The sequence below is a fragment of the Lampetra fluviatilis genome, unplaced genomic scaffold, assembly GCF_964198595.1.
Source record: "Lampetra fluviatilis unplaced genomic scaffold, kcLamFluv1.1 SCAFFOLD_189, whole genome shotgun sequence".
Classification (NCBI taxonomy): Eukaryota; Metazoa; Chordata; class Hyperoartia; order Petromyzontiformes; family Petromyzontidae; genus Lampetra; species Lampetra fluviatilis.
The window spans coordinates 47,501-62,500 of NW_027621419.1; the positions used below are offsets into that span (position 1 = coordinate 47,501).

A 15,000-nucleotide genomic window follows, 5' to 3' on the forward strand; every position below is an offset into this window, starting at 1 on the left:
TCACCCACTCACTCACCCACTCACTCACTCACCCACTCACCCACTCACTCACCCACTCACTCACCCACTCACTCACTCACCCACTCACTCACCCACTCACTCACCCACTCACTCACTCACCCACTCACTCACCCACTCACTCACCCACTCACTCACCCACTCACTCACCCACTCACTCACTCACTCACTCACTCACCCACTCACTCACCCACTCACTCACCCACTCACCCACCCACTCACTCACCCACTCACTCACTCACCCACTCACTCACCCACTCACCCACTCACTCACCCACTCACTCACCCACTCACTCACCCACTCACTCACTCACCCACTCACTCACCCACTCACCCACTCATTCACCCACTCACCCACTCACTCACCCACTCACCCACTCACTCACTCACTCACCCACTCACCCACTCACTCACTCACTCACCCACTCACTCACCCACTCACCCACTCACTCACCCACTCACCCACCCACTCACCCACTCACCCACTCACTCACCCACTCACTCACCCACTCACCCACTCACTCACCCACTCACTCACTCACTCACCCACTCACCCACTCACTCACTCACTCACCCACTCACTCACCCACTCACTCACCCACTCACTCACTCACCCACTCACTCACTCACCCACTCACCCACTCACTCACTCACTCACCCACTCACTCACCCACTCACTCACCCACTCACTCACTCACCCACTCACTCACTCACTCACCCACTCACTCACTCACTCACTCACCCACCTACTTACCCACTCACTCACCCACTCACTCACCCACTCACTCACCCACTGACCCACTCACTCACTCACTCACCCACCTACTTACCCACTCACTCACCCACTCACTCACCCACTCACTCACCCACTCACTCACTCACCCACTCACTCACCCACTCACTCACCCACTCACTCACCCACTCACCCACTCACTCACTCACCCACTCACTCACCCACCTACTTACCCACTCACTCACTCACCCACTCACTCACCTACTCACTCACTTACTCACTAACCCACTTACTCACTCACCTACTCACCTACTCACTCACTCACCCACTCACTCACCCACTCACTCACTCACCCACTCACTCACCCACTCACTCACCCACTCACTCACCCACTCACTCACCCACCTACTTACCCACTCACTCACCCACTCACTCACCCACTTACTCACTCACCCACTCACCCACTCACTCACCCACCCACTTACTCACTCACCCACTCACTCACCCACTCACTCACCCACTCACTCACTCACCCACCCACTCACCCACCCACTCACTCACTCACCCACCCACTTACTCACTCACCCACTCACTCACCCACTCACTCACTCACCCACTCACTCACCCACTCACGCACTCACCCACTCACTCACCCACTCACTCACCCACTCACTCACCCACCTACTTACCCACTCACTCACCCACTCACTCACCCACTTACTCACTCACCCACTCACCCACTCACTCACCCACCCACTTACTCACTCACCCACTCACTCACCCACTCACTCACCCACTCACTCACTCACTCACCCACCCACTCACTCACCCACTCACTCACCCACCTACTTACCCACTCACTCACCCACTCACTCACCCACTTACTCACTCACCCACTCACCCACTCACTCACCCACCCACTTACTCACTCACCCACTCACTCACCCACTCACTCACCCACTCACTCACCCACTCACTCACTCACTCACTCACTCACCCACTCACTCACCCACTCACTCACCCACTCACCCACTCACTCACTCACCCACTCACTCACCCACCTACTTACCCACTCACCCACTCACTCACCCACTCACTCACCCACTCACTCACCCACTCACTCACCCACTCACTCACCCACCTACTTACCCACTCACTCACCCACTCACTCACCCACTTACTCACTCACCCACTCACCCACTCACTCACCCACCCACTTACTCACTCACCCACTCACTCACCCACTCACTCACTCACCCACCCACTCACCCACCCACTCACTCACCCACCCACTTACTCACTCACCCACTCACTCACCCACTCACTCACCCACTCACTCACTCACCCACTCACTCACCCACTCACTCACTCACCCACTCACTCACCCACTCACTCACCCACTCACTCACCCACCTACTTACCCACTCACTCACCCACTCACTCACCCACTTACTCACTCACCCACTCACCCACTCACTCACCCACCCACTTACTCACTCACCCACTCACTCACCCACTCACTCACTCACCCACTCACTCACCCACTCACTCACTCACCCACCCACTCACCCACCCACTTACTCACTCACCTACTCACTCACTTACTCACTAACCCACTTACTCACTCACCTACTCACCTACTCACTCACTCACCCACTCACTTACCCACTCACTCACCCACTCACTCACCCACTCACCCACCCACTCACTCACTCACTCATCCACTCACTCACCCACTCACTCACCCACTTACTCACCTACTCACTCACTCACCCACTCACTCACCCACTCACTCACCCACTCACTCACCCACTCACTCACTCACCCACTCACTCACTCACCCACTCACTCACTCACCCACTCACTCACCCACTCACCCACTCACCCACTCACTCACCCACTCACTCACTCACCCACTCACTCACCCACTCACTCACCAACTCACTCACCCACTCACTCACCTACTCACTCACCCACTCACTCACTCACTCACCCACTCACTCACTCACTCACTCACCCACTCACTCACCCACTCACCCACTCACCCACCCACCCAGCTATCCACTCACCTACGTACTCACTCAGCCACTCACTCACCCACTCACTCACTCACTCACCCACTCACCCACTCACTCACCCACTCACTCACCCACTCACTCACTCACTCACTCACCCACTCACTCACTCACTCACTCACCCACTCACTCACTCACTCACTCACTCACCCACTCACTCACCCACCCACTTACTCACTCACCTACTCACCTACTCACTCACCCACTCACTCACCCACTCACTCACCCACTCACTCACCCACTCACTCACCCACTCACTCAGTCACTCACCCACTCACTCACCCACTCACTCACCCACTCACCCACTCACTCACTCACTCACCCACTCACTCACTCACCCACTCACTCACTCACCCACTCACTCACTCACTCACTAACTCACCCACCCACCCACTTACTCACCCACTCACCCACCCACTCACCCACCCACCCACTTACTCACTAACCTACTCACCCACTCACCCACTTACTCACTCACCCACTCACTCACCCACTCATCCACTCACCCACTTACTCACCCACTCACCCACCCACTCACCCACTCACTCACCCACTCACCCACTCACTCACCCACTCACTCACCCACTCACTCACTCACTCACCCACTCACCCACTCACTCACCCACTCACTCACCCACTCACTCAGCCACTCACTCACCCACCCACCCACCCACTCACTCACTCACTCACCCACTCACTCACCCACTCACCCACCCACTCACTCACCCACTCACTCACTCACCCACTCACCCACTCACTCACCCACCCACTCACCCACTCACTCACCCACTCACTCACCCACTCACTCACTCACCCACTCACTCACCCACTCACTCACCCACTCGCCCACTCACCCACTCACTCACCCACTCACTCACCCACTCACTCACTCACCCACTCACTCACTCACCCACTCACTCACCCACTCACCCACTCACCCACTCACTCACCCACTCACTCACTCACCCACTCACTCACCCACTCACTCACCAACTCACTCACCCACTCACTCACCTACTCACTCACCCACTCACTCACTCACTCACCCACTCACTCACTCACTCACCCACTCACTCACCCACTCACCCACTCACCCACCCACCCAGCTATCCACTCACCTACGTACTCACTCAGCCACTCACTCACCCACTCACTCACTCACTCACCCACTCACCCACTCACTCACCCACTCACTCACCCACTCACTCACTCACTCACTCACCCACTCACTCACTCACTCACTCACCCACTCACTCACTCACTCACTCACCCACTCACTCACCCACCCACTTACTCACTCACCTACTCACCTACTCACTCACCCACTCACTCACCCACTCACTCACCCACTCACTCACCCACTCACTCACCCACTCACTCAGTCACTCACCCACTCACTCACCCACTCACTCACCCACTCACCCACTCACTCACTCACTCACCCACTCACTCACTCACCCACTCACTCACTCACCCACTCACTCACTCACTCACTAACTCACCCACCCACCCACTTACTCACCCACTCACCCACCCACTCACCCACCCACCCACTTACTCACTAACCTACTCACCCACTCACCCACTTACTCACTCACCCACTCACTCACCCACTCATCCACTCACCCACTTACTCACCCACTCACCCACCCACTCACCCACTCACTCACCCACTCACCCACTCACTCACCCACTCACTCACCCACTCACTCACTCACTCACCCACTCACCCACTCACTCACCCACTCACTCACCCACTCACTCAGCCACTCACTCACCCACCCACCCACCCACTCACTCACTCACTCACCCACTCACTCACCCACTCACCCACCCACTCACTCACCCACTCACTCACTCACCCACTCACCCACTCACTCACCCACCCACTCACCCACTCACTCACCCACTCACTCACCCACTCACTCACTCACCCACTCACTCACCCACTCACTCACCCACTCGCCCACTCACCCACTCACTCACCCACTCACTCACCCACTCACTCACTCACCCACTCACTCACTCACCCACTCACCCACCCACCTACTCACTCACTCACCCACTCACCCACTCACTCACTCACCCACTCACTCACCCACTCACCCACTCACTCACCCACTCACTCACCCACTCACCCACTCATTCACCCACCTACTCACTCACTCACCTACTCACTCACCTCCTCACCCACTCACTCACCCACTCACCCACCCACTTACTCACTCACCCACTCACCCACTTACTCACTCACCTACTCACCTACCCACCCACCCACTCTCCCACCCACTCACCGACTCACTCACTCATTCACCCACTCACTCACCCACCCACTTACTCACTCACCTACTCACTCACCCACTTACTCACTCACCTACTCACCCACTCACTCACTCACCCACTTACTCACCTACTCACTCACCCACTTACTCATTCACCCACTTACTCACTCACTCCCCCACTCACTCACCTACCCACTCACCCACCCACTCACCGACTCACTCACTCATTCACCCACTCACTCACTCATTCACCCACTCACTCACTAACCCACTCACTCACCCACTCACTCACCCACTCTCCCACTCACCCACTCACTCACTCACCCACTCACTCACTCACTCACCCACTCACCCACTCACTCACCCACTCACTCACTAACTCACCCACTCACTCACCCACTTACTCACTCACCCACTCACCCACTCACTCACCCACTCACTCACTCACCTACTCACTCACTTACTCACTCACCCACCCACTTACTCACTCACTCACCCACTCACTCACCCACTCACCCACTCACTCATCCACTCACTCACCCACTCACCCACCCACTTACTCACTCACCTACTCACTCACTTACTCACTCACCCACCCACCCACTTACTCAATCACCTCCTCACTCACCCACTTACTCACCTATTCACTCACTCACTCACTCACCTACTCAGCTATCCACTCACCTACTCACTCACCCACCCACCCACTTACTCACTCACCCACTCACTCACTCACCCACTCTCCCACTCACTCACCTACTCAGTTACTCATTCACCCACTCACTCACCCACTCACTTACTCACTCGCCTACTCACTCACCCACTTACTCACTCACCTACTCACCTACTCACTCACCCACTCACCTACTCACTCACCCACTTACTCACTCACCTACTCACTCACTCACCCACTCACCCACTCACTCACCCACCCACTCACTCACTCACTCACCCACTCACTTACTCACTCACCTACTCACTCACCCACTTACTCACTCACCTACTCACCTACTCACTCACCCACTCACTCACCTACTCACTCACCCACTTACTCACTCACCTACTCACCCACCCACTTACTCACTCACCTACTCACTCACCCACTTACTCACTCACCCACTCACCCACCCACTTACTCACTCAGCCACTCACCCACTCATTCACCCACTCACTCACCCACCCACTTACTCACTCACTCACCCACTCACTCACCCACTCACTCACCCACCCACTTACTCACTCACTCACCCACTCCCTCACCCACTCACTCACCCACTCACTCACCCACTCGCCCACTCCCTCACCCACTCACTCACCCACCCAGTCACCCACTCACTCACCCACTCACTCACCCACCCACTTACTCACTCACCCACTCACCCACTCACTCACCCACTCACTCACTCACCCACCCACTTACTCACTCACCCACTCACTCACCTACTCACCCACCCACTCACTCACCCACTCACTCACCCACTCACTCACTCACCCACTCAACTACCCACTCACCTATTCACTCATCCACTCACCTACTCACTCACCTACCCACTCACCTACTCACTCACCCACCTACTCACCTAACCACTCACCTACCTACTCACTCAGCCACTCACTCACCCACTCACCTACTCACTCACCTACTCACCTACCCACTCACCCACTCTCCCACCCACTCACCGACTCACTCACTCATTCACCCACTCACCTACCCACTCACCTATTCACTCATCCACTCGCCTACTCACTCACCTACCCACTCGCCCACCTACTCGCCTATCCACTCACCTACTCACTCACCTACTCACCCACTCACTCACCCACTCACCCACCCACTCACTCACCCACCCACTCACCCACTCACCCACCCACTCACCCACTCACCCACCCACTCACCTACTCACTCACCTCCTCACCTATTTAATGACGTCGTGGTTAACGTTGTGGTAGCGTCGTGGGAACGTCGTGGTAACGTTGTGGGAACGTTGTGTTGATGTCGTGTTGACGTTGTGGAAACGTTGTGGGAACGTCGTGGGAACGTTGTGGGAACGTCGTGGGAACGTTGTGGGAACGTCGTGGGAACGTTGTGGGAACGTCGTGGGAACGTCGTGGGAACGTTGTCGGAACGTCGTGGGAACGTCGTGGGAACGTCATGGGAACGTTGTCGGAACGTCGTGGGAACGTCGTGGGAACGTCGTGGGAACGTTGTCGGAACGTTGTGGTGACGTCGTGGGAACGTCGTGGTGACGTCGTGGGAACGTTGTGGGAACGTCGTGGGAACGTTGTGGGAACGTCGTGGTAACGATGTGGGAACGTTGTGTTGATGTCGTGTTGACGTTGTGGGAACGTTGTGGGAACGTCGTGAAAACGTCGTGGGAACGTCGTGGGAACGTTGTGGGAACGTCGTGGGAACGTTGTGGGAACGTTGTGGGAACGTCGTGGGAACGTTGTGGGAACGTCGTGGGAACGTCGTGGGAACGTGGGAACGTCGTGGGAACGTTGTGGGAACGTCGTGGGAACGTCGTGGGAACGTCGTGGGAACGTGGGAACGTCGTGGGAACGTCGTCGGAACGTCGTGGGAACGTCGTGGGAACGTCGTGGGAACGTGGGAACGTCGTGGGAACGTCGTGGGAACGTCATGGGAACGTTGTGGGAACGTCGTGGGAACGTCGTGGGAACGTCGTGAAAACGTCGTGGGAACGTCGTGGGAACGTCGTGGGAACGTCGTGGGAACGTCGTGGGAACGTTGTGAAAACGTCGTGGGAACGTCGTGGGAACGTTGTGGGAACGTCGTGGGAACGTTGTGGGAACATCGTGGGAACGTCGTGGGAACGTCGTGGTGACGTTGTGGAAACGTGGGAACGTCGTGGGAACGTCGTGGTAACGTTGTGGGAACGTCGTGGTGACGTGGTAACGTTGTGGGAACGTCGTGGTAACGTCGTGGGAACGTGGGAACGTCGTGGTGACGTTGTGGAAACGTGGGAACGTCGTGGGAACGTTGTGGGAACGTCGTGGTGACGTGGTGGGAACGTCGTGGTAACGTCGTGGGAACGTGGGAACGTCGTGGGAACGTTGTGGGAACGTCGTGGTGACGTCGTTGGTAGGTGAGGAGGTGAGGGAGCCGTGCGACGAGGAGGGGAGACGCGGACGCAGGAAGAGGAAGTCCCCCAGCGATGAGCCCGTCCAGAAGAGCAAGCGCAGGAAGAAAGAGGTCACCACCATCACCATCATCACCACCATCACCTCGTCATCACCATCACCATCATCACCATCATCATCACCACCATCACCACCATCACCTCGTCATCACCATCATCACCACCATCACCATCATCACCTCGTCACCACCATCACCATCATCACCACCATCACCATCATCACCACCATCACCTCGTCATCACCATCACCATCATCACCATCATCATCACCACCATCACCACCATCACCTCGTCATCACCATCACCATCATCACCACCATCACCATCATCACCTCGTCACCACCATCACCATCATCACCACCATCACCATCATCACCACCATCACCTCGTCACCACCATCATCATCATCACCATCATCATCACCACCATCACCAACATCACCTCGTCACCACCATCACCAACATCACCATCATCACCATCATCGTCATCATCGTCATCGTCATCATCATCATCACCATCATCATCGTCACCATCATCATCATCGTCATCATCATCATCACCACCATCACCAACATCACCTCGTCACCACCATCACCAACATCACCATCATCACCATCATCGTCATCATCGTCATCGTCATCATCATCATCACCATCATCATCGTCACCATCATCACCATCATCATCACCATCATCATCACCATCATCATCATCGTCACCATCGTCATCATCATCACCATCATCGTCACCATCATCATCACCATCATCATCACCATCATCATCATCACCATCGTCACCATCATCATCGTCACCATCATCATCGTCACCATCATCATCACCATCATCATCATCACCATCGTCATCATCATCATCATCACCATCATCATCACCATCATTATCAGCACCATCATCATCATCACCATCATCATCACCATCGTCACCATCGCCATCATCATCACCATCGTCATCATCACCATCACCATCATCACCATCGTCACCATCATCACCATCACCTCGTCATCATCGTCACCATCATCATCGTCATCACCATCACCACCACCACCACAACCACCTCCACCACCACCACAACCACCTCCACCACAACCACCTCCACCACCACCACAACCACCTCCACCACCACCACAACCACCTCCACCACAACCACCTCCACCACCACCACAACCACCTCCACCACCACCACAACCACCTCCACCACCACCACAACCTCCACCACCACCCCCTCCATCACCACCACCACCACCACCACCACAACCACCTCCACCACCACCACAACCACCTCCACCACCACCACCACAACCATCACCACCACAACCTCCACCACCACCCCCTCCATCACCACCACCACCACAACCACCTCCACCACCACCACAACCACCTCCACCACCACCACAACCACCTCCACCACCACCACAACCACCTCCACCACCACCACAACCACCTCCACCACCACCACAACCACCACCACAACCACCTCCACCACCACCACAACCACCACCACCACAACCACCTCCACCACCACCACAACCACCTCCACCACCACCACAACCACCACCACAACCACCTCCACCACCACCACAACCACCACCACCACAACCACCTCCACCACCACCACAACCACCACCACCACAACCACCTCCACCACCACCACAACCACCTCCACCACCACCACAACCACCTCCACCACCACAACCACCTCCACCACCACAACCACCACCACCACAACCACCTCCACCACCACCACCACAACCACCACCACAACCACCTCCACCACCACCACAACCACCACCACCACAACCACCACCACCACAACCACCTCCACCACCACCACAACCACCTCCACCACCACCACAACCACCTCCACCACCACCACAACCACCACCACAACCACCTCCACCACCACCACAACCACCTCCACCACCACCACAACCACCACCACACCCACCACCACCACCTCCACCACCACCCCCTCCATCACCACCACCACCACAACCACCTCCACCACCACCACAACCACCTCCACCACCACCACAACCACCTCCACCACCACCACCTCCACCACCACCACAACCACCACCACACCCACCACCACCACCTCCACCACCACCCCCTCCAACACCACCACCACCACAACCACCTCCACCACCACAACAACCACCTCCACCACCACCACAACCACCTCCACCACCACCACAACCACCACCACACCCACCACCACCACCTCCACCACCACCCCCTCCATCACCACCACCACCACAACCACCTCCACCACCACCACCTCCACCACCACCCCCTCCAACACCACCACCACCACAACCACCTCCACCACCACAACAACCACCTCCACCACCACCACAACCACCTCCACCACCACCACAACCACCACCACACCCACCACCACCACCACCACCACCACCCCCTCCATCACCACCACCACCACAACCACCTCCACCACCACCACAACCACCTCCACCACCACCACAACCACCTCCACCACCACCACAACCACCACCACACCCACCACCACCACCACCTCCACCACCACCACAACCACCTCCACCACCACCACAACCACCTCCACCACCACCACAACCACCTCCACCACCACCACAACCACCACCACACCCACCACCACCACCTCCTCTCTCTCCACATCTTCAGGAGCTCAGCGACGAGGAACCTCGCGAGCCAATCAGAGCTCTCGCAGGCACCGACGGGGGCGTGGCCTCCTCCTCGGCGCGCGGGATTGGTGGAGCCTCACTCCTGGCCACGCCCCTTCCCCGGGGTGGGGGCGGGGCCAGGGAGGTGGGCGGAGCCAGGGATGTGGGCGGAGCCAGGGAGGTGGGCGGAGCCAGGGAGGTGGGCGTGACTAAGGAGGTTGGCAGAGCCAACGAGGTGGGCGGAGTCAAGGAGGGGGGCGTGTCCAAGGAGGTGGGCGGAGCCAAGGAGGTGGGCGGAGCCAAGGAGGTGGGCAGAGCCAAGGAGGTGGGCGGAGCCAAGGAAGGGAAGAGGAGGAGGGGTCAAAGGTTGGATAAGAAGGAGCGGAGGTCAAAGAAGAGGAGGGAGGAGGAGGATGATGATGACGACATCGTGAGTTGTGGTGGTTGTGGTGGTGGTTGTTGTTGTTGTGGTGGTGGTGGTTGTGGTGGTGGTTGTGGTGGTTGTGGTGGTGGTTGTGGTGGTTGTGGTGGTTGTGGTGGTTGTGGTGGTGGTTGTGGTGGTTGTGGTAGTGGTTGTTGTTGTTGTGGTGGTGGTGGTGGTGGTTGTGGTGGTTGTGGTGGTGGTTGTGGTGGTGGTTGTGGTGGTTGTGGTGGTGGTTGTGGTGGTTGTGGTGGTGGTTGTGGTGGAGGTGGTGGTTGTGGTGGTGGTTGTGGTGGTTGTGGTGGTGGTTGTTGTTGTTGTGGTGGTGGTGGTGGTTGTGGTGGTTGTGGTGGTGGTTGTGGTGGTGGTTGTGGTGGTTGTGGTGGTTGTGGTGGTGGTTGTGGTGGTTGTGGTGGTGGTTGTGGTGGTTGTGGTGGTGGTTGTGGTGGAGGTGGTGGTTGTGGTGGTGGTGGTTGTGGTGGTGGTTGTGGTGGTTGTGGTGGTGGTGGTTGTTGTTGTGGTGGTGGTGGTTGTGGTGGTTGTGGTGGTGGTTGTTGTTGTGGTGGTGGTTGTTGTGGCGGTTGTTGTGACAGTTGTGGTGACAGTTGTGGTGGCGGTTGTTGTGACGGTTGTGGCGACGGTTGTGGTGACGGTTGTGGCGACGGTTGTGGTGACGGTTGTGACGGTTGTGGTGACGGTTGTGGCGACGGTTGTGACGACGGTTGTGGTGACGGTTGTGGTGACGGTTGTGGTGACGGTTGTGACGGTTGTGGCGACGGTTGTGGCGACGGTTGTGGTGACGGTTGTGGTGACGGTTGTGACGATGGTTGTGGTGACGGTTGTGGTGACGGTTGTGGCGACGGTTGTGGCGACGGTTGTGGTGACGGTTGTGGTGACGGTTGTGGCGACGGTTGTGACGACGGTTGTGGTGACGGTTGTGGTGACGGTTGTGACGACGGTTGTGGTGATGGTTGTGGCGACGGTTGTGACGACGGTTGTGGTGACGGTTGTGGGGACGGTTGTGACGACGGTTGTGGTGACGGTTGTGGCGACGGTTGTGACGACGGTTGTGGTGACGGTTGTGGTGATGGTTGTGACGACGGTTGTGGTGACGGTTGTGGGGACGGTTGTGACGACGGTTGTGGCGACAGTTGTGGGGACGATTGTGGTGACGGTTGTGGTGACGGTTGTGGCGGTGGTTGTTGTGGTGGTTGTGGTGACGGTTGTGGCGATGGTTGTGGCGACGGTTGTGGCGGTGGTTGTGGTGATGGTTGTGACAACGGTTGTGACGACGGTTGTGGTGACGGTTGTGGTGACGGTTGTGGCGGCGGTTGTTGTGGTGGTTGTGGTGACGGTTGTGACGACGGTTGTGACGACGGTTGTGGTGACGGTTGTGGTGACGGTTGTGGCGACGTTTGTGACGACGGTTGTGTGGTGGTTGTGGTGACGGTTGTGACGTTGGTTGTGGTGACGGTTGTGACGACGGTTGTGGTGATGGTTGTGGCGACGGTTGTGGCGACGGCTGTGACGATGGTTGTGGTGACAGTTGTGGTGACGGTTGTGGGGACGGTTGTGGTGACGGTTGTGGTGACGGTTGTGGTGACGGTTGTGGTGACAGTTGTGGTGACGGTTGTGGTGACGGTTGTGGTGACAGTTGTGGTGACGGTTGTGGGGACGGTTGTGGGGACGGTTGTGGGGACGGTTGTGGTGATGGTTGTGGTGACGGTTGTGGGGACGGTTGTGGGGACGGTTGTGGGGACGGTTGTGGTGACGGTTGTGGTGACGGTTGTGGTGACAGTTGTGGTGACGGTTGTGGTGACGGTTGTGGTGACAGTTGTGGTGACGGTTGTGGGGACGGTTGTGGGGACGGTTGTGGTGACGGTTGTGGTGACAGTTGTGGTGACGGTTGTGGGGACGGTTGTGGGGACAGTTGTGGGGACGGTTGTGGTGATGGTTGTGGCGACGGTTGTGGTGACGGTTGTGGGGACGGTTGTGGGGACGGTTGTGGGGACGGTTGTGGGGACGGTTGTGGTGACGGTTGTGGTGACGGTTGTGGTGACGGTTGTGGTGACGGTTGTGGGGACGGTTGTGGGGACGGTTGTGGTGACGGTTGTGGGGACAGTTGTGGGGACGGTTGTGGGGACGGTTGTGGTGACGGTTGTGGTGACGGTTGTGGTGACGGTTGTGGTGACGGTTGTGGTGACGGTTGTGGTGACGGTTGTGGTGACAGTTGTGGTGACGGTTGTGGGGACGGTTGTGGGGACGGTTGTGGTGACGGTTGTGGGGACAGTTGTGGGGACGGTTGTGGTGATGGTTGTGGCGACGGTTGTGGTGACGGTTGTGGGGACGGTTGTGGGGACGGTTGTGGTGACGGTTGTGGGGACGGTTGTGGGGACGGTTGTGGTGACGGTTGTGGGGACGGTTGTGGGGACGGTTGTGGTGATGGTTGTGGCGACGGTTGTGGTGACGGTTGTGGGGACGGTTGTGGGGACGGTTGTGGGGACGGTTGTGGGGACGGTTGTGGTGACGGTTGTGGTGACGGTTGTGGGGACGGTTGTGGTGACGGTTGTGGCGACGGTTGTGGTGACGGTTGTGGTGACGGTTGTGGGGACGGTTGTGGTGACGGTTGTGGGGACGGTTGTGGTGACTGTTGTGGGGACGGTTGTGGGGACGGTTGTGGTGACGGTTGTGGTGGTGGTTGTGGTGACAGTTGTGGTGACGGTTGTGGTGACGGTTGTGACGACGGTTGTGACGACGGTTGTGGTGACGGTTGTGGTGACGGTTGTGACGACAGTTGTGGTGGTGGTTGTGGTGACGGTTGTGGTGACGTTTGTGACCACGGTTGTGGCGGTGGTTGTGGTGACGGTTGTGGGGACGGTTGTGGTGACGGTTGTGGCGGTGGTTGTGGTGACGGTTGTGGTGACGGTTGTGGTGACGGTTGTGGCGACGGTTGTGACGACGGTTGTGATGACGGTTGTGGTGGTGGTTGTTGTGGTGGTTGTGATGACGGTTGTGATGACGGTTGTGGTGGTGGTTGTGGTGACGGTTGTGGTGACGTTTGTGACGACGGTTGTGGCGGTGGTTGTGGTGACGGTTGTGGTGACGTTTGTGACCACGGTTGTGGCGGTGGTTGTGGTGACGGTTGTGGGGACGGTTGTGGTGACGGTTGTGGCGGTGGTTGTGGTGACGGTTGTGGTGACGGTTGTGATGATGGTTGTGGTGACGGTTGTGGTGACGGTTGTGGCGACGGTTGTGACGACGGTTGTGATGACGGTTGTGGTGGTGGTTGTTGTGGTGGTTGTGATGACGGTTGTGATGACGGTTGTGGTGGTGGTTGTGGTGATGGTTGTGGTGACGTTTGTGACGACGGTTTTGGCGGTGGTTGTGGTGACGGTTGTGGTGACGGTTGTGGCGACGGTTGTGACGACGGTTGTGGTGACAGTTGTGATGATGGTTGTGGCGGTGGTTGTGGTTGCAGCTGGAGCATCGGACGTCATCGCAGCTGCTGCGAGCTTGGGGCATGGTGGACGTGCAGCACTCGTACAGCGAGGCAGACTACCTCGCCCTCACCAACTACAAAGCCTTCAGCCAGTTCATGAGGTGAGCACTCACCCACTCAGTCACTCACCCACTCAC

At 57.6% G+C, this 15,000-nt stretch overlaps 1 protein-coding gene across 1 annotated transcript in view; it reads left to right on the forward strand.

Moving 5' to 3' along the window:
- Positions 1-15,000, forward strand: part of LOC144955217 (chromodomain-helicase-DNA-binding protein 5-like) — a 110,593-nt gene that overhangs the window by 1,111 nt on the left and 94,482 nt on the right. Inside the window, exons 2-4 of the mRNA XM_078885523.1 lie at positions 8,213-8,319; positions 10,945-11,373; positions 14,843-14,964. Coding sequence (XP_078741649.1) covers positions 8,213-8,319; positions 10,945-11,373; positions 14,843-14,964 — 658 coding nt within the window. The remainder of the gene's footprint in view (positions 1-8,212; positions 8,320-10,944; positions 11,374-14,842; positions 14,965-15,000) is intronic.